General features: G+C 38.4%; 1 protein-coding gene across 3 annotated transcripts in view; it reads left to right on the top strand.

The window, feature by feature from the left end:
• The window catches only part of PHF21B (PHD finger protein 21B), a gene marked incomplete at both ends in the record, with an annotated part of 171,717 nt that overhangs the window by 131,365 nt on the left and 18,875 nt on the right, over positions 1–21,477 (top strand). For all 3 annotated transcript variants that reach the window (XM_084306020.1, XM_084306019.1, XM_084306018.1), the window contains 3 exons: positions 836–928; positions 14,269–14,619; positions 16,842–16,964. In XM_084306020.1, coding sequence (XP_084162146.1) covers positions 836–928; positions 14,269–14,619; positions 16,842–16,964 — 567 coding nt within the window. The remainder of the gene's footprint in view (positions 1–835; positions 929–14,268; positions 14,620–16,841; positions 16,965–21,477) is intronic.

Here is a 21,477-nt window from a genome sequence, read left to right as displayed (position 1 = left end):
GGTGGGGAAGTAATATGTTCTTGAATGTATTGCAAAAGCATATTTTGTTTACTCTTTTGGCGTCTTTCTGAATTCATAAGGGATAAAGACAATACTCGGTTAATAGATATCGCTTCTCTGCCTACAAAGTAAGCTGTATGTAGAAGACAGCAATGTATTTGCTCATAGAAGGAGCTACCTCAGATCTCTTAAATAAGCTTTGAGTAAAATTGTTATGCAACAGAGAGAAAAGAGAGTAGAGAAAATGAAGGTGGATGATAATAGCTGTTGTGTTGGCCCAAATGGGTGCTATCTTTGCTGAATGTTTTGTTATAGTGTGCTACAGTAGATTTGTAAGTATCTTTCAGCTTCAATAATTCAGTATTTACTATTTACTAAGACACAGTGAACTTCACTTATGACCCTGGCTACCATGAAATGCATCATCTTACCAGTGCACTTTTTGAAGTCTCACTGTGGTGCATTTCACCTTTCTCTTTTGAAAATATGCAGGTGCCTAGACAGCCTTCAGCCATGGCTGCACAGTTGTGTTTGCCACGTGTTCCAAGAAAACTTCACAATAATGAGGCATATCCTTTGCACTCACAATTAGGACCTGTGGTGAGGAGAAAGCAGGCTTTAATGAACAGTGCTTTGAGGAGATAGTTAAAGAGAAGGAAGAGTGTCTCTTACAAGGGGTAAGAGAGCTCCAAGTGGACTGCCATGGTATATCCTTCTGCCACAAGTCAAAGGAAGACACAAAGAGCTGGAAAAGGAATTGCTGGGTAGGGCAAAGTTTACCTGGGAAAGTTGTGCCATTGTTTTAAACCATTTTCAACTGTTTTTCTTCCAACAGACTTTGGGAACTATCACTGCAGTGCCCATTAAGGTTCCTCAGGTCAGCTCCTTGCAGAGGTTGGCAGGACAAGGACCAGCAGTGCTACCTCAGGTACAAAATACAGTTCCAAGTTTTTTTTTTTTTTTTTTTTTTTTTTGTTTGTTTGTTTTGTTTTGTTTTTTAATGTCATTTTGTATGTATTCTGCTCTGTTCCTCTCTGATCCCCAGGCCTGTGTAGGTCAGCACACTCATTTGGCTGAACAAAGACTAACTTATTTGATCCCGTATATTACTGGGCAGCTCACCGGTGAGTTGAACAGCAGAACTGTGATTTTCTCCAATTTATGAAGAAAAGAAAAATCAGTTTTCTTTTGGAAACATACTGTTTTAGCCATTAAAAAAAAAAAAAAGCAAACCTCAGGTTCTAAATTTATGCTTTATAAAATGAATCAGAAATCACTACTGCAAAAATCTGCAAATGTATAGTTAAAAAAGAGGTAGAGGTATTAACCTTTGTGTTCAAGATTTAGACACATGCATTCTTTTATTCTTTTACTAACTTACTTGCTTTCTCTGTGCCTATCCCAGTATAGTGTTTGGCCCAACCAACCCAGATGCCAGACTGAGGCAGGATTGGCTGGGTAGGAATGAAAGGCAAGTTATGCCCACAGATTGAGACCTGAGTTTTCTTTTCTGAATATCCAGCACAGTTTCCACTACTATATACTTTGTTCCCCATTTCAACCTTCTTTCTCAAAAAATTTAAATGTCATTTTCAACATGTGTTTTATTGCAGTTCTATGATTTTCTTTTCAGGCTTGTGATTATTAAGTATAAATCTATTTTCCCTGTGTGGCCCTGAGAGGTCTATTTTTCTTATATGAACATTGATCTATCTCTGAAGTCAATGTTGGGTCTTCCTATTGCTCCTGTATTTTTTTTTTTCCTAATGTTTTCTTAGTGCAGAATCTAGTAGCAGATCTATGAGCTAAATCTGCCTGGAGGAAGGAGTATTTCCAAGATAAAGTTCTTAAATTCTCTCTTGAAATTACATTTGTGGAAAACAAAGTTCTGAACGTAAAGGAAGGTCATAGTTTCCTTATCAAGTTTGAGACTTTGCTTTTCAGTTGTTCTTTCAGCATAATGACACATTGATTTTTTGCCGTTTTGGGGTGTCAAAGATTAGCAGATTGCTTCTGAAAATAGATGAGGTTCAAGAGCAGTGGAAAGACCTGTAACAGGGGCTTAAATTATCATTAAGGTTATGTTTTAGCAATGATGATGACATTGCAAATGTTGCACTTAGAGAAGCATCAGTGTTCTATGCTTTTGTTAGTAAGAAGAAAAATTTTCCTTTGGTGTTAATTACATTTTGAAGAATTGAAAAAAAGTGGAAGAAGCTGATTTCCTGAACTTTTTGAAAATAACACAGATTCCTTCTACCTTGCTGTTGAGCTCATGGCAGTATTTGTGTTTGTATGTCACTTTTCACTTGTATCCTAGCACAGTCTTTAATTTCAGGTCAGTTTATGCAATCATACTTAATATTGATGAAATACCAGTGCTTTTACAGCAGCCCTGGGCCATAGTTTTCTACTTCATACAGATAGCATTGGAAATAACTACGAAGCAATCTTACTGCTGTCAAAACTAAAACAGAAGTATGCAGCTACAAAGAAGACCACAGTACCAGGAGAACTTCTTACGTTCTGAGCATTTTCTGACTTTTTACAGCACCAGACCACCTTCTTTGGCAACTGCCTTGCCCCATTTACAGGCTGTGTCTTTCTCTGCAGTTTGTCACGGTCTATATGTTCCTCTCCCTCCTGAAGCTTGCAGAGAAATTTAACATTTCCATATTGTTTCCCCATCAAAACTTTCTGCTTGATGCTTAAAAGAGGTCAAGTTTACATTTTGATATGATTTTACAGTCAAGCAGAAAATCATCACATAAATAAACTGAGGCACTTAACTGTACTTACGTAAAACAATACATACAGCTTTCTCATTTTCCACATTTGTACGGATACTTGTCATTTGTTTTGTTCATTTGAATGGGTTTATCGTATGACCCTCAGGAGCTCCTCCATATAGGGGATGAAGATTCAAAATCTGCACATTCTCAAATGGCAGAAAAATCCTGTCACTTAGTGCAGAACTGCTACTAAATGGAGAACAAATAAACATCAATTACAAGTTCATTGTGCAGTACAAATAATATTTCTTTAGGCATTCATTATTTACTGGAACAAGACTCTTTGGTGGACATTTTTCCTTTTTTTAAAAAACTTTTCTCCAGAATTTTAATTTATTTTTGTTTTCCTCAAATAAATAGCATTTCTGCTGTGACCCGTGACATTCGGGATTTTAATTCCAGATCATCTTTTTCATCTTATATTGGCCTTTGAAGTTTCCAGTTGGCTGAGACATTATGAAACTGTAGACTCTGCTGCACTCTCAGAACCAAATTGTGGAGGTCCTTTACTCAAACATATGGATGATGCATTCTTACTCTTGAGCTATTCCTCTATTTTGCACCTGTCAGCTGTAAGGAGGGGTGGCCCCATGTCAGGCTAGGGCTCCAGTTTCCAGCTGTGGTACAGACAATCTGTTTATTTTGAACCATTTTACATAAAAATGTCACTCACACTGTAGGCTACCTGAAGGCACGTGAGAAATCTTAATTTAAGTTCTTCCAGTGGGACACTTTAAATAAAGCAGCAAAGACATTAAAATAAGCCTCCCATTTTGTTGTAAGTAATTTGGGCCCAATCCAATTTTCATTCAAATTGATGAAGAGATACTGAAGATTTGACTAGTAGTTAGATCAGATTATTATGCTATTTCTCTGACCTATTTTTCCAGTCTTGGTTGAAGGCAGGGCTTGAGATTGCTTTGTTGATGGCATTCCTGACTGGAATAGCACAGAGCTGCACAGCAGAAGGCCATGGTGGAATTATCACATAGATTAGCAGTGAACAGAAACAGGTATACACAGCTGCTTTACATAAAACATGCGTGTTTTTCAGTAGCCCCTAGCCAGTTCTACTGCCAAGAGCTGCTTATTTTTTTATCTTCTGAAGTGAATTTAATATGCGTTGTTCAGTAGGGTCTGAATTTGATCACTTCAGGCTGCTTTGGGGCAAGGACTGCTTTGTTGCCACGTTTATTCATCACAGGTACAGTGTGAAACCTGTCAGAGGCTGTGGTCTTTAGATGTTCCCCAAACCTAAGTGCATATTCGGATTTATAACATTTCTTGTCATAGTTACCATCAGCACAGTCCCACTGACAGCTGCTGCTTCTCCTCACATGTGTACCAAAACCAGCTCCTGGCCTCCTCAGTGACAGGACTTCTGGAAGATTTCTTAAAAGGAAAGTAACTCCTATAGCCAGAACCCAAGCTCTGCAATGACACTGTGTACTGCAGGAGAAGTGTCGTATCAGACTGGTCTGTGTCAGAACCTCTGTGTGTGTCCTAAGTCTAAAACATTTTTAAGTGTAATGTGTTAAGACTGTGCATAGGTATTAAAAAATGAAAAAAAAAAAAATCATATCACTAAATGTGAGTCAGCCTTCTGTGAAACTAGAAAAGAAGCTAGCAGATATGCATGTCTGTATAAAAAGTTAAACTGGATTGTGCAAGAGAGAGATTAGTATTTTATTTTTTTTTGGGTATGGAATAATCGAATTGGGTGAAGTTGTTATTACGATGTCACAGGAGAAAAGGACTATAATCCCCTAAGGGATGTCATTCACCTTTCTGGCATACAACCCTCTGCACTTCCAGGGGGATGTATTGGAATGCTAGTGGAGGAGGAGGCATAATCCAATTCAAGGTAACTTAATCAGCATGGCATATAACTAAGCAAAGGGTTTTCCAGCAGTATTTAATATTCATTGACTGTATGCATGCAGAAAACATAGAAACAAAATTGCTTTTTCAAAGGAAAGGTTTGCAGGGGCCTGGTTGAAAATGTAGCCCTTAATAAATATAGTTGTTAATCTGTTTTATTCTATATAAGCTTTTATACTGTGCTCATCACTGTATTTGGAATGCCTTTCAGTAATGTATCAAGCAGAAAGATTAACATCTGTTGTAAGCTATTTCTTCTCTCATCCTTTCCCTTTGGGAAGAAGCATGTGCAGCTGAGGGTTCTGGTTAGGACTTCTTTTTATCAGTTTGTTTATTTTAAATAAGCATGTTACTATTAATTACATGCCACTGTGTATTTCTGTCAGAGGACGATAACAAAGAAAATGTTTTTTGTTGAAAGTGATGAGGTTTGTGTCCTCAACTCTTAGAGAAGAAGGTTGAGATGCCTCCTTATATGAGCATTAGTCTGGCTGTAGAGACTCCCTTTGAAGGGAAGCTTTGACTATTGGATAGAACAAAACAGAACAGTTCAGTTCAGTTGCAAGGGACCTTCAAAGATCAGCAACTGCAAGTGCCTGACTGCTTCAGGGCTAACCAAAAGTTAAAGCATATTATTGAGGGCATTACCCAAATGCCTCTTGAACACGGACAGGCCTGAGGCATCAACCACCTCTCTAGGAAGCCTGTTCCAGTGCTTGACCACCCTCACGATGAAAACATGTCACTTTTGTTGGAAAATCTGTGGGAATCTTGGTTACTCACTAGTGGATAGGTTTGATGGGTAGCCTGTGTTGCTGATAGAGGCATGGTTTGCTGGAGCATCCAGAGTGCTCCATGCTACGTATTTTACATGTGCACCAAGACAGATGAAGGTATGAATAAGGCAGTGTGATAAGAAGTGTTCCTTGAGGATGGTGATATGCTGGCAGTTGGCACTGACAAGAAATCTAGACTTCAGCAGTATGGAAGAAGCTGAATGTATGTGTGTAGGAAAGAGGTCTGCACCCAGATGCAAACTCTTCACAATGCCTCCATCTTCTCTGCCTTTTTGAGTTTCTGTTCTTAATTAGAGAACTTATCCATGGTGGTGGTGAAGAAGAACCGGGACTGCTGATTCTTGAGTCTTTCAGATCTAGTCAGTGTCATGAACATTTTGTAAAAGATCTGGAAAGACTCATCTCCATGATAGTCTGCAAGTAGGAGCCTAAACTATACAACATACAGGAAAAATTCAAGTTGTTTTAACACTTGACACTCTACCTTTTTCCCCAGGTAAAGTCTTGTGTTTCTCCAAATCAAATGCTGTTTTGCAGAGTATCAGGAGGGTGAGAAGTGTCCCCTTTCTCCACTGACACCATTTGCATCCATGATCAGATGGATGGTTTGGGTCTGGACTGTGCTGCCTCTCTGAACCTCATTGTCAGTTGTATAAACCTACAGTAGGACTCTGGTCACACAACAGCCTGAAAGAAAGGTTTTCCCAATCTGCCGTACCTCAGCAGAAGCTTGGAAGAAGTCACTGCACCACTTCATGTCCCTAAAACCTTCACTTTCACCTCTTGATATCTGAACTTTTTGTGTGCTTTCATCTGGTTCAGGCTGCCAGCAAACAGAACCTGTTTTTGTCATTGTGGATAATGGTGACACGATACATAAGGACTAGTGATGCTTCATCCAGTCTCAGCTCCTTAAACCCTGAGCAGAGTTATGTCATCATTTAAACTTTTTGGTTTTCACTAGTCATGGCTGGTCAAATTATTATAATGTGCCATTATTGTTGTCCAGAATCACAAAAAGCTCTTAGCATGATGGACAGCATGAAACAGTGACATCCTGGTCTTTAAAGTGACAGCAGAATTTGGGCCTGTTATAAATCGCTCAGTCCCAAAATAGGATTATAATCAAAGTTTAAAATTTATTAAAAGAATAGAGGTAAGCAAACAGCGCTGGGTGCGTCGGGAGTCTCCACTCCACCTAGATGCACGCCAGTTACATCAAGCAGATGATTTTTATGCTCGTAGGCTGATACATATTCATTACTACTTCTAATAAAAACACGGGTTATTATAATTAGCTTCCGGGATCCAAACCCTCCTACTGGAGCATGCACATCAGTCTCCGGTGGTCCCCCTGGGGGTCTCTGGGGGTCTTTCATGCTGAAGGCTTGTAGTCTTCCTCTCAGGTTTTTTTTCTTGTCCTTCCCCTTTGTACTCCCTGGCAGCATGTCAAAAGCTTACACAGAGTTCCCTGCAAGATTTGTCTTCTAGCCATCCTTCAGCTTCTTTCTTCTCCTTAATCTCCTGGCCACCTGGCCAGATATCAGGGGTTTGCATAGTGTCCCATTCAGAAGTCATAACAGTTACTAGTTGTTAGCAGTTGTTCTGAAACCCCCAGACATCAGAGACTTCAAAGAAAGAACATACAAATACAAATAGCTCTCTATTGACACTTCATGATGTTGTTAAAACATTCCTCACAGGCCATTCACAGGGACACTCCAGTCACATCTATAGCAGTGCTAAATCAACCACAAAGAAGGCAAAAAGGCTGTAACTGTTAGGAATAAGAGTTCGGTATAACAAAAGCAAGTAGGCTCATGGATTTGAGGAATATTTCTGAAGATTTGATAAATTGACTATAATGAGGGGGAGACTGGGACACTGGGAGGAAAGGGAAGAAACCACATCTGTGGAAGAATTAAATTGCCAGTGCAGGACCCAGAGACAGACAGAACTGCTCTCTATTGACACGAATTGTTAAAACATTCCTTTGCAAGGTACAAGAACTATATACATTAACCATTCTGTTTTTCTTAGACTTGTGGTTATACAAGAGTATGTAAGACAGAAGGTCACATTCATCATACCATGCGGCCCTAGCACTGTTCCATACTGACACGAATCAGATCAACATATCTCACAGGCCCAAGGAAAGCCTGGTTGTGTGGGTTGGTCCAGAGCCCACCTATAGATGTGTAAGGATAGAAAGAGAGCAGACAGATGTTCGTTGTGCCTAAAGGCTTCATAGACACTTTGTATTTAAATTGAAGCAAGTTAATCATAGATGAGTATCTGAGAGAGAAGCAAGCTGGCTTGAAATACTGAGGAGAGTAGAAATAGAAGTTATTGACTGTTGTGTTAAATCACAGTCTAACTTTTATATTTGTATTGTAATCCTAAACAATGAGGATTAAATTCTTTCCTCAGAGACACATAACTGCATATTCAAGGACAGAATCATTGTGCAGAACAAAAAAAACAGAAATCCTTGTCAACTTCAACCCCTGTGTGGTTTGGTTTTTGTTGTTGTTGTGTTTTTTTGTTAGTTTGTTTGTTTTTTGTTTTAAATAATATTGATTTTAATTTGCTGATTTAATGGTAGTTTTCGCCTTTGTAAATGGAAAAAAGCTACTTAATGAATCACCAACTCGATAGCAGCGATGCCAAACCAGAAAATACAGGAAGTATAACTGAGGAGAGATGTATGTTTCATTACCAAAAGTCAGTAAAGTTCCTCTGAAAATACAGTTTTGTGTTCAAAATACTGATAATGTTTTTAATAAAGAACTCCCTCCTGACTGCCTTCTGCCAACATCCGCAGAAAGCAGAGTTGGCAGATTCCAGCATGAACATTTATCTGAGCAAAACTTCTGTTTCTGGTATCAAGCAAGGCTGAAGGAGAAATAAAACTCTATGAAATACCTTTGTTGTCTTAAAAAATGTAAAGGGGTTATTATATCTGGGTATCACCTTGTCACTAAAGTTGGCTGACCATGACTAACAAATTGAGGTACTAAAATATGGTAGGTATACAGTCCAGAGGAAAACATCCAATCTAGTGCATGTGATTTGAATATATGTCAAAATATCACAGAGTGATTTTGTGGTATTTACTTTGCACAGCATGTAAAATGAGAGACCGGTGTTCATTCTGAGGTGCTAGCTGTGGTTCTGGTCATACTGAAGCCTGTTAAAATTTGCTGTTGATTTCAGTGAAGATTAAGATTTCTTCCTAGCTCACCCAGTCCAGAGCAGCAAGGATTGGAAATGTGGGATAGTAAACTTTCTTGGCTTTTGTTCTGAATTTCATATAATTCTTCTGTGGCTTTCCAAGCTCATATTTCAGGGACAGCGGCAGATGATAAGGGGAGGCTGATGTTATGTGGAGACAAGACTCGCTGAACTGGGTCATCTTACATGGCATTTCCTTGTGGTACACACTGAAGAGAAACTTCTCTTTTGTGTAGCTCCATCAAAGGGAAGGAAAAAAACATATATGGATCCGTAGTCACTTGTGTTTTTTAATCTACGTGCTGTGGCAAGAAAATAAACTGTGTTTAATTTGTCTGTGCTCTCAGAGTAAGCCAAAGACAACAGGAGCTTATAAGGAAGGGAACCCAAAATCAAGCAAGGTGGAAATGCTCATATTCATGTCTACTGGGCATACTGTATTTTAGGGTGTTTCACTGTTGTGAAGTTATGAAGAATTTTTTCTTTTCCCTGATTTTTAGTGATCTAAAAAAAAGACAGAGTTAGCCTTCAGCTGGCATAAATAGACACAGCCTTACTGAAGTCAGTGTGCATCTGTTCATTCTGGTGAAGGATATAATTACACCACATTGCACTCATTTTATCAGCCATTGCTAATGTTTTCTGTGTGATCCTCTAAAGCTTTTCAAGAATGAAAGCTCTGTCTGCTGCTCCCAGCACTTTGCCACTGTGACATATGAATTGTGCCAAATCCATTTTGAGTTTTTGTTTTTAAGGTCCAAGTATAAGGGTGAAGTGAAAATAAAGTGTGAATAATGGTCTTTCTCTCAAAGGCAATGTGATATTGCGTTGAAATGAAAAATTTACTCTCATACAGATCGGCCCTGCCAGTATGAAGGGCTGATTGATGCTGAGCACGATCCAGCTGATATCTGTTATGGGGAGGGGGAGGACTTTTCAGTGCTGCTGACAAAGCTATAACAAGATCCAGGACTGGAAGCTGAACTTAAGCAATTTCAACCTTGCAATAAAGTGCCAGTTACGAGTGTAATGAAATATTAAAACAGTTTATTGGGCTGATGATGAATTCATCATTAAGAAGTTCTTTGTATTTTCTGTTAAAATCAGCCTTTGGTTTCTAGGGGAAGTACTACGGCTGGTTTGTGAGCTGAAGGATCACAATAATCCCGTTCGGTTTTGTAGTTGAAGTACTTTTTTTTGTCATCTTCCCTTTCTCACTGGGCCGTAAGGAGAACACATTTGCCAGAATTCTCATAGCACCTGCAGATCTGCACTGAGTTAGCTATTCTAATTAAATCCTGTCCTTTAGGACTGTATATCATTGCCCACAGAGATGGGAGGAATCATGTGTCTTTGTTCTCTTCTCCTTCTCCCCCATACTTGTTTGGGTTGGATCTTGAGGGCTTATTTTGTAAGGGTTTGTCTTCTTTATCTTATCTTTTTCTTCACTACAGCACATGAGTGGCTTACCTGATGGAACATAGCTCAGGAAATAGATTGCCTGTGATCAGTTGCTTTTGTCAATGGTGACATATCAGGCTCTCCAACCTCTGCCACTCAACCATTCATGCACCTCTGAGGTATTCAACAATTTGTGCTCTTGAGAGCTGGAATGATGTTTTGGTATAATGGAAGCCTTTGGGCTTCACACAGGGACATCTGGATGGAGTTTAATGATATAGTGTGTACAAGAAGTCACGTTAGTCACAGGAGCTGATGCCCTTCTGATCTTAAACTCTTTAAAATATATGAAATTAGAGGTTGCTGAACAAAAGTGCACCCTGTACATGTCACAGGATCAGGCTCCATGTTATTTCCCTACCTGAAAAGTAGACAGCCACCTTGTGAATTCTCAAGTCTGGGAATATCTTCTCAAACACTGTACTCACCTGCAGGCTATTTGGGAAGTACCATGGGTGTCTGAATATTGCAGCCTAAAATCAAATGTTTCTGTTATTGTGGTTATTGAGCACATTTGAGAACAACGTGGCTTTTGTGAAATCATTACATTCAAGCAACAGCCCTCTCTTCCCATACATTTATAGCCCTGGTAGTATCACATTCTGTTTTGACAGCTGTCAGAAGTTAAATTAAAGATATCTGGGGAAAGGAGGGTTGAGCTACAGGAGAAACAGTTGTGGTTTTCTCTTTGTGACACACATGCTGTGTGTTACTTCCTCTTTTTTTTCTCCTTTTACAAACTTATGCACCTTGTATTTGTGCCTCTTGTAATAAGGACTGGTGCTATCCAACCTATGCTACTTTCAGTAGAAAAGGCTTCTTTCTTAGCTTGCATGTAAAATACAGTTCATTGCTGATTGTCAGGTGTCAGATTTCTACTGGTGCTTCTGTCTCCCTTCTGTCTCCCAAATTTAAGCTACAGCTTTGCAGTGTGGGAAAGGAATTTGTTAGCTCTTTCCTTCATTTTTTTTTCTTCCCAGATAGCACCATTTATTCTCACAGAGTACTATAGCAGGTTAGTTTTTAAATGTGAAACTCTACTAAATGTTAGCCTAGCTACTTTTTAAATACTTATGCCTAGTGTTTCAATTCACAGGTGTTAGAGCACTGCAGAGGGGAAGGGCTTTCTGTGCTTTTCTTTTTTGTATGCATGCCTATGGGCTGAGGATATAAATATTATTTTCACTTATTTTAGCTTTAACTCATGCTAGGAGCACCTGAAACTTTTCTGTAGTCAACCCTTTTTATTATTCTGTAATAAATCTACTTTCACAACGTTAAATGAACTTAGGGAATTTGCAGGACAATGAAGACCGCTATACCTCCTTCATATCACAAGGTGGCAGAAAATCTCCAGCTTATGTTCATGTGTGCTAAATCAGATCAAATACTTCAATAGGTAGTGCTTTATAGGGAATATGTTACTTTGGAAAATTACATCTGTTTAATTGTGCAGGAATAGCTTATTATATAGCACAGTCATATGCATTCATCCACAACTTGCAGAATTGATATAATTGTGTAAAGAGCGTGTATAGAATTCATTGAAGTATTACACCTGACAATCAATACATATATAGATAATGGTGTAGAAAAGATAACTATGTAGCTAGAATATATATTTGCATTTAGTTTTAATTAGGCTTTTGATTAAACACAAACATGCAAGTGAGAGTGACAGATACAGCAGATCTGGGTAGACTGCATGACAGCTTTTGGCTAGAAAAACTACAGAGATGACTTTTTGTCAGACTTGATTTTTTTTTAAAGAGCTCAGTGACTGTTATATTGAATCTTTGATCTGAGCTACTATTTATTTATCTTTCTCCCTGTATATATATATGGACTTATCTCTTTCCATGTTTACAGTATTTCTGTTGGTAACTGATGTTATACCAATTTACAAGAAAATTGTTTTAAGGAGAGATCCATCATTTAGATGTTTACCAAACAGCTTATAATTTTTTGTTTTTATTTTTATTTTTGGCCATGAGAGTGCATTTTAACTGTATTTTGCCAAGCGTCTCAGACTTTTTCTGAGTAACAACACTATTTCTGTGAATGTACATGTATCTCTGAGCACGTGGCATGAGCAACTTGTTAAAGGCTTACATATGAAAGAATTATATAAGGTATAACACAGGAGGAAAAAGAATACTATTATGAAAATATAAAAATAGATATTACAATATCTGCTTGTATAACTGACTCTGATGTAGACATGAATGCTTTAAGAGTCTGTCTCTGCTTCACGACTGCTATTTCACTGGCTGTTGTTCATGTTAGAAGCCTTAGTTTTGCAAAATGCCTGGGCTAGGATGGTTCTAAACCAAACATCTTTGCACTGCTTTTGAAAATAAAATAAGACCATTAATTAATTTTGAATATGAAGCTAAACATAGACTACCTTCTTAAATATCTTGGCCAGAGTATTAGTCTAATATCTTCAATAATAAAACCAAATAACCCTTACATAAAATATGTGGGGTGGAACTCATGAGATGGAGGAAAAAGAGCAAAAAAAAATCATTTACTGTCAGAATATCTTGAACATGGTTAGTTCTTGGTTAGTGTAGCTTTGAGTCATTTTGCACTGAGTCCACAAGACTTTTTGGTGTTAATTTGAAGTTGTGAGCCAAACACAACAGCTTCCCAGCTTTGTCACTCATCTGCCGCTGTACTTTAGGCAAAGCCTCCTGTCTGCCTCTGTTTGCTCTTTCACTTTACATCTACCTTGATTACTTGTAGTTTATGTGCTCCTAGCCAGGACTGTGCTTCTAATGCATGTTTATACTATTCATCAGTTTTAGGAGCCAAGTGGCAACTGAGCACTGTGCTACTGGAATAGAAAGAGTTGAGATACATGTGCTGCCATGCTTCATATTCTCTACAAGGAGAAATGGGTACAGCTCCCCCTTGATATGACAGAGGACGACAGCCAGCCTTGAGAGATGATTTTCCCTACATCAGTGAATCCCTGCCTTTTCATTAAATGGCTTACTTAGGCTGGAGATTGGAGGCAGCATCACTGGAAGGGCTCTTGCTGGCTGACGCACAGCAGCACAGGCAGCTGTTTCCACCGCCTGTCTGCTGCAGCTTGTCATTTTGTTTCACAGTATGGAAGGTGCGAGAAGTGACAGGATGAAATAAGCACAGAGGGAGCCGGCTGTTTTATGTGGCCATGTTAACGAATAAGCTAGGAGTGAAGTTAACTTCTTGTGAAGCAGTTTAAATTATTTATTTTCAATTCTGGAACTGTACTTAACACATTGTTAAGTCAGAGCCATGTTGACAGGGTGACATTAATTACCCCACTGGAAACACATCACATTAGCTGGAGACAATTGTTTTCAGCTATCATTCATGGCTCTATGTAAAGCCTCAGTCTTCACAGATGTTGGCAAACGATTTCCCCATCCATCCATGGAGAAGTGCCTTCTTTACTCACCCACAGCCGCACAGCAGCTTTTTCCTTACAGCACAAAATACTAAGCTGTATGTTTCTGTGTGTCTTTTTTTCCCTCTCTTTCTCTCTGTTGTTGTTGAGCGGAGTGGTTGTGTCCATTGAACATGGCTTGTCTTAAGAATATAAGGAGCTTCATTCACTGATCCACCAGTACAAACAATGTGCATACACTTAATGTTCCTGTAAATGCTTTCCCACGACTCCCTTAATGATTCAGTTCCCACTCCTTAATCCATAGCAAGAGTGTTGTGTCCTTCAGAACAGGAAATTATTGCATCTGGGTTTTCCATTCTTTGGAAAAGGCTTTGACTTAAACATGCCTACTGAGAACTGAATGTGGCTTGAATAGCATGTGTATGGAAGTGTGCTAATAAAAGTGAGGAATTGACTTTTTTCTCCCTTCTTGTTTAGCATTGCAATGAGTTAGGGACTACAAAATGACTCAGGTGAGGAGTGCTGGGAATACATCTACAAGTGAATGAATGGCTGTCTACTTCAAGTTGCTACACTGCATTTTTCTAGGCGCTCCTGTTGTGTAGTTAATACAACTGGAGGCTCTATGGCTAGACTGCATATATGCAGTGTTTTTGCACTAGAGTGTTGGATTATGCCTCATAACATCTAACCCTTTTTGCAGGTTAGGCCAAAGACCCTGATTCCAGACAGCCTCCCTATTTCCCCGTGCAGAGACCAACCATCCAAGCAGCCTCCTACCTTCCAAAAGGGTACTGTCGTCAGCATCAAAAACCCCAGCCCTGCCCTCCCCACTGCCAACAACACCGTCAGCCATGTACAGACACCTAACAGCCAGTCGCAAAGCATCACCGAGCCTACCCCTCTCTCGTCACCGCTGAGCAGTGCCGGTGTGGCGTACGCCATCATCTCCACCTCCCCCAACAATGCAACTCCTATCAGCACCAGCACTACCGTCTCTATGGTCAACGACAGTGTCAAAGTGCAACCACTCCTCATCAGTGCCGACAGCAAGGTAAGTTCTGCTTCCTGCTGTGTTTCATCTGCCAAACTCAGGAATTATGGCACAGATGTGAGCAGAATGGTCATGCAATCACAGAAGAACTGAGGCTGGAAGGACCCTCTAGAGGCCATCTGGAAAATTCCATCCAGCAGGGCCACCCAAAGCAGGCTGCCCGGGACCACATCCTGGTAGCTTCTGAAGTTCTCCAAGGAGGAGACTCCACAACCTCTCTGGGCAACCTGTGCCAGTGCTCCGTCACCCAAACAGCATGGAAGGGCTTCCTGATGTTAAGAGGGAGCCTCATGTCTTCCAGTTTGGGCACTAGTGAAAAGAGCCTGGCTCTGTCCTCTTTGCACTCTGTAAAAAGGTATTTACAGACATTGATAAGATCCCCCCTGAGCTTCCTCTTCTCCAGGCTGAACAGTCTCAGCTCTCTCAGCCTCTTTTCATAGGAGAAATGCTCCAGTCTCTTCAGCATCTTGGAAGCCCTTTGTTGGACACTTTCCAGTATGTCCTTATCTCTCGTGTACTGGTGGTTCCTCTGGGAGTGCAAAGCGCTGACAGAGTGGTGCTTGTGGTTCCTTTTGAAGGAAATAATCAGAAAGCAGTGGAAAAATCCTTAAGGGGACACATGGACACCAGTAGACATTTGTCTGTGTACATGCCTTGATTTTAGATGTATCATTGTGTAGCCTGATGTTAATAGAACAATACAATCTTCTCTTTACTTAAACCATTTCTTACTAACAATATCCCTGAATTCTGTACAGGCTCAAATTCCCCATGGACTCCCTCTTCAATTATACAGAGATACCAGTTATATCAACTGATCCCAGGGGAGTGTATCAAATAATCAGGAATTCCCTTTTCCATGGGCAAATGAAATGAGAGCTCCGGGTTTCAAAACTGATCAGCAGATCAGTAGGAAAAAATCAAGTTACAAATTTCTTGTTTCCACTTTGTGTGTCTTTTTAGCTTTGAAATATAAGAACTTTTCCACTCATGTACTAGAAACAGATTCAATAAAGTCTGCCAATGTACTCAGCGGACATTCATTGTAATTTATTGCTAGGTACTCCTACCCCGGATTTTGTTGGCAGCACAGGTTCCCATACAGTGCTAAGAAAGAATACAGGATATAGGATGGTTTGTGAGGTAAATAAAAGTAAGCATCCCTTCTACACTCTTCTAACAGAATTTATTTTTCTTACTTTAACTGGCTACTGGTTAAAAAAAAATAAATATACCTTTTTATGCTCTTGAGTCTTCTAGAGTGACTGCGTGGAGATAAATTATAACAATTAAATAAATTTTTTGAAGGTTAGCAGTGAAATAGATGGAAGAGGCTCAGTGTTCAAACCCAATAACCTTCATCAAGAAGGTGACCTTGGGAAGCTCTTCTGTATCTTTTATGAAGCTTTGATTATGGGTGTAAAGTCATGTATAGTTCCGTGGTTAGAAATTGTCTCTCATTCCTTCTAATTTAATAGCTTTTGAGGTAATGTTATCTGAAACTTGTAAATCTTTATGTGGTAATTCAAATAGTAGCAGATGTACATACAAACACGTGCACGCCTAAGAGATCTGTGTAGTAATTCCTATAGCTAAGGTTCTAACCAGAATTAAAATTTAATTTAAAACATATATTTTATTTTGTTTATGCAAAAATGGATATCCACTGCTTATAACCATAAATGCTGAGGACTGAACTCTGATCTGTCCCATTAATATTCCTAAGGAGCATCTTCTTTCCAATCCACATGTACTTACTCTGTAATAACACTGGAATAACTGAGATAAGACTCTTGTTTTGAACGTGTAGTAGTTCTATTCTATGTCTCTGTGAAATAAAATCAAGGGAAACATCTTAAAGTCACTGACATCATGAACACCAAAGTTAGGCCGCTGAATCAGCTTCAGGAGCCCTCTAAATAGAAAGTGTCCTAATTTTCAGAGATGCTGATCAAATGGCTCCCTTAGGATGCTGCTGGTTTATGATGCATCTATAAAAATTTGTTTTCAGAATGTTTAGAGGCCTAAGCTAGGTATCCAGTTTTTAATATTTTTGTGAATTGTGGCTTGTGACTTGTGGCTTGTGACTCTGTGGCTTGTGACTTGTATTTGTTGCCTGTATAGGTATCAACTTACACTACAATGAAGAATCACATTTTCAGGCAGAAAATTCCAGTTTTATATAGTGAATTCTGTTCTTTTATTTGTATGTTGTCTTTTAGGTTATCATTATTCAGCCTCAAGTCCAAACTCAGACAGAAAGTAAAGTGGAGACAAAGAAACTTCCTGAAGAGCCAGCTCAGGGATGCCCTGCTACCAAAAAAAAAAAGGAAGAAAATCCAGAGGTGATTTTTTAAACAATTATGAGTTTAATAATTGAACTACAGTATGATTAAGCTTTAGGGGCCATTACTAATTTTTTTTCAGTGTGCATACATAATTACTGAATTTGTGCTTATGGTTCACTGCAAAAGGTATGTTCTGCCCCTGTGAGTTGTTCTGACAAATTTGGTTTGCATCTTTCAAACCTCCCAGTGTTGCAAAATGTAAGAATTGTAGGCATCGTAAAAATCCAGGCCTTGTGAAAGGTATATAAAAGCTGAAAATATTTTCTTTTATGCTATCGAATATGTAACACCGGATTTACAGGCTTTATTTGAGGTTGAATTAACAATTCTTTTGTAAGATGGGCTTTTACATTTTCATCTTCTTGGTAATGAATCTTGCAATCTCTAGATTGTGTGTAACAATATAGTTCCTTGCATTTGCTGTGTGCGTTATCCCACATTCCCACATGTACACAGATTCTTTCTAGCCTGAAACACATTAAAATCATTCAAATTGAGGAAGAGAGTAGAAAGCAAGTAATAAGATTAGATCTCTTTCATGAACAATATTTACTATGTAAACTGAAAATACAAATCAGACGACTTTGTAGAAATAGAATCTATGTTTAACAGGTGTTTGGGTTTTGACTAGTTGTATTCAAATTAGCTTGTACATACTTTTGAGGCAATTTGAAAAATTATACAAACTGCACTTACTTATAGTGCGGAAATGTTCATATAATGTGAAATCTTAACCTTATTATTCTAATAAGTTTAGAGCAAGAAAGCATCCTTGGTGCTGTAAGTTTAAGAGAACTATCACAATATAAATTTTTAATGTTATGTGGGCAATGTCACTCCTTGTGACATTTGAAGACAAAAGTTGGAACAGTGTTAGGGGATAAATATTGTGGCTTTTAACATAGAATATCACAGGTTTATGCAAAAGCCCTGCAGAAATGTGCATATGAAACCCCTGAGTTTAAAATCTGACCCTTGTGTGAATCTTCGTTGCCACTGAATGATGGGACTGCATCTGTTTTCATTAAGAAACTATTTCCAAAAGATTATTTATTGTCCAACACTTAGGGGGTAGAAAGGCTAGTAGATCCTGCTTAAAAAGAAAATGCTAGAAAAAAAAAAATCAATTTTTCTTTGACCATAATTTATTCCCCACAAAAGAATACTGAGCAAAAATCTTCCAGAGGAATGCAAAGAAAGAGACTGTGCAACTGGGGACAAATTGTGGTACAGCATTCTTAAATTTAATGAGCTTTCCATTAAATAACTAGTATACTAGTATAACTAGCTAACTAGTATATCCTGGTGCCTTTGGCTCCTCTGACTGTCTTTTTTTGTAACCAAGAACATTGTTCCTACCATGTATACAGGATGTCTTGGCAAACACAATTTTCTGTGTAGGATGCTGAAGCTATGCCCTTAAGTGTGACTTTTCATATATTTGTTTCACAGCCATAAATATGTAAGTCTAAAGTTAATTTCTTTTGTTCTTTGAAAGTAAACTTTAGTTGATTATCATGTATTTATGCAATTAGTGTAATTAGAACTAACAACATAATTAGTGTAAACACATGTATTGACATAAGTAGAACATGTAATTACAAAAAGAAATGGTTTTGTAAAAATCTTTGTTTTGCTTCGTGAAAAGACATACCACACATTTCTAAAAGCATTCATAGCTGTTTAACAGATGATTTAATTTTTTAAAGAAAATAAGCAATCTAGGCACTTCTTTCCACACCTTTATTTATCTTCAAAGCACAAAACTGAGGCATGAACTTGAGTGTATCTCTACATAAATGTCAGTCATGACAGACTGGGATTTAACATATTAAATGTAAAATTAAAAATAAATAAACCAGAAATAACCAGACCTAGCAGTAGCCAGGAGTTCTGCCTGCAGTTTCTAAGCATATCTGAACAAACACAAAAGACTGAGAACCTGCTGGTTGTCTTTAGTTTCTGGCTTGGTTGTTCTTTTGGGAAGCTGGAAAGCTAGCTCTGGACACAACAGCCCTGAAATATGTATTCCTTTTGCATAAACCTAAGATTTCTTCTTTCCCAAGTATCCTTAGACTATAGAAAATCTCGCTGTGCCTGCATTTTGCAGCTGTTAGTCCTGGATGAGTGGCTATGGAGTGGCTTTCCCAGAAGGGATGGAGGGAGCCAGTCAGCCAGGATGTCCAGGTCCAGTGGTCAGAGCCTTCTCCTGGGACGTGAGCTGTGTGAGTGTTGTCACCCGGAGGCTGAGGAGTGACTGGCAGAATGGTCTCCTGTACCCTTCACTAAGCCAGGTGCTGGTGAGGATGGAGGCCATTAACTGCCAAACTAAATTGCCGCCCGTCTAGTAATTGCCGCCTCTCCCACCAGAATGATTTCTGCAAAGAAATTAAGAAATTACACAAGGGAGTGATCCCTCTGTGGAGCAAATGTCTGTTTTTGTTGTTTTTTGTTTGTTTTGTTTTTTATTTTTGTCATCAGTATGCTTTTTAGTTGTTTTTGGTTGGTTGGTTGGTTTGTTTTGTTTTACTTAAAAGTATCTGAGTTCAGCATAGAAGAAGCAGTTAGAATTGCACAAAACTTTTTGCACTTCAGCTTGTGTATTACTAAAATTTTACATTGCTGGCAGCATTTTCATGCATATTCTAACATTCTTTTACTTAAAATAAAAAATAACTGCCAGAAATGCTGGTTATTTAGCTAACAGTGATTTTAATCCTACTTAAGAACTGAGAAGAGAGACACGTTGCTATTGTGGACTAAATGCTAGAGTTGAGCCTGCATTGCAAAGATGGAGAAATCAAAGAATCAATTTTGCGGATTCCTGCACAGAGCAGAAACAACATTGCATTGCCATTTCTCTGGGATGCTTGACAGTAAAGCTTTGCAGTGGAATTAGTATTTTGAGTGGAATCCAATGAGCTGCAAGAGTGTGAAACAGCAAAACCCATGAAAACAAATATGCTGTTAATATAACGTGCTTGTTAAAAAGAATACAGCTTCTATTGGGATTTTTAAAGAGAAACCATATTTCAAATACCTATAAAACCTTCCTGTCTTTAATAGTGAGATAATTATCAAGTCAATTTATGAAAGCTCTTCATAAGCACGTATGCTGTCATTACATTTAATTAGATATGTATTCAAATAAATTTAGTATAAAGAGAGGAAATTTATCAACCATGCCAGTACTGAAATAATTTTAGTTTAGATGTCAGAAAATGTATGCTCCCTTTACAGTCTAATCTTTAGGTAATATAGGCAATATTTTGAGTAATATAGGCAATCTGTGTTCCAACTGGAAAATCGCACAATCACACATTAACCATTTGCACTTTATCTAAATGTTGCTATGACTTCTGCTCAGAGCAGAGACATCCTGCCATAAAGTTACTTCTAGTTGGGGTGAAGTGAAGCTTGTAATTCTACTCAATTGACAAATTTTCTTCTCAGATCTACACAGTGGGTCTCTGATCAAATATTCATCTTTCCCTTCACGTGTGGAACCCCCACCATGCCCAGCTGGTGTTTTAGACATGTAAGGAGTGAGCATTAATGAAATCAAGGTCTGATGTGCGTATGTACATGTGCATGTCATTACCACAGTTATGGAAGGCAGAAATATAGCATGAATGTTATCTAAATTGCCAGTGATGAGATTCTACGTGACCATTTTTTAATCTACAGGAAGAATTACACCCTAGGAGATCATGGAATGACAATATTCCTATCTTACGACTTTGTTAGTTCACCTCTTTGACGTAGATATTTTCACAAATGTAAGAAGAATAAGGATATCCAATCCTGACTCTCTGATTTGTGAAGTACCTACCCCTTAGCTAGATCTTTTCATCTATAAAATGAGGATGTGTTTACTTTCAGAGTTTCACTATGTGGAAGTCAGAATTGCAAAGGAAATGGTACTTTCAATAACTTAGTAGCTGATTTTACAATGGGCTGAAATGAAAAGTTGAATCATCAGGTTTTTCACAAACAAGAAGGTCAAACTAATTTTGACTTGGAAGTGTTGAAATATGTTGTCCTGACACTTCTCTGAAACAGAATATTTTGACCATCTACCACTTACACACTCAATTTTAGTACAACCTAAATCTACACATTTTATTTTGGGTGAGCATGACAATTACATGTTCCAATGGTCTTTGTGTGCATTATCACAGTTGGATTGTGAGTTTTGCTTGCTAGATTCCTAATAGCTTGTTTTTTCTAGCCAGATTATCTCTTCTGTGGAATTGCACCTTGTGAAGCATAATCCAATTCTGAAATTAGCACGATCCAATGAGGTTGTTCAGCACAGCAGAGAGAGGAGACCCCACAGTACCATAGATGTGATGCAAAACCAAGTAGTTTGGTTCAGTTTGGGCTTCGAACTACACAACACAATTTCAGTTTTCCATTTAAGGGAAAAAAAAAAAAAAAGGAATCTTCAGCAAAAAATTTTTCTTGCAAGAAATTTCATTGGAAAAAAATTCCGAATGAAAAATCTCTG

Source organism: Netta rufina (genome assembly GCF_964035555.1).
Source record: "Netta rufina genome assembly, chromosome: 1".
NCBI lineage: Eukaryota > Metazoa > Chordata > Aves > Anseriformes > Anatidae > Netta > Netta rufina.
Note: the sequence above shows the minus strand (reverse complement) of the source record. Positions and strands in the feature narration are given on the sequence as shown.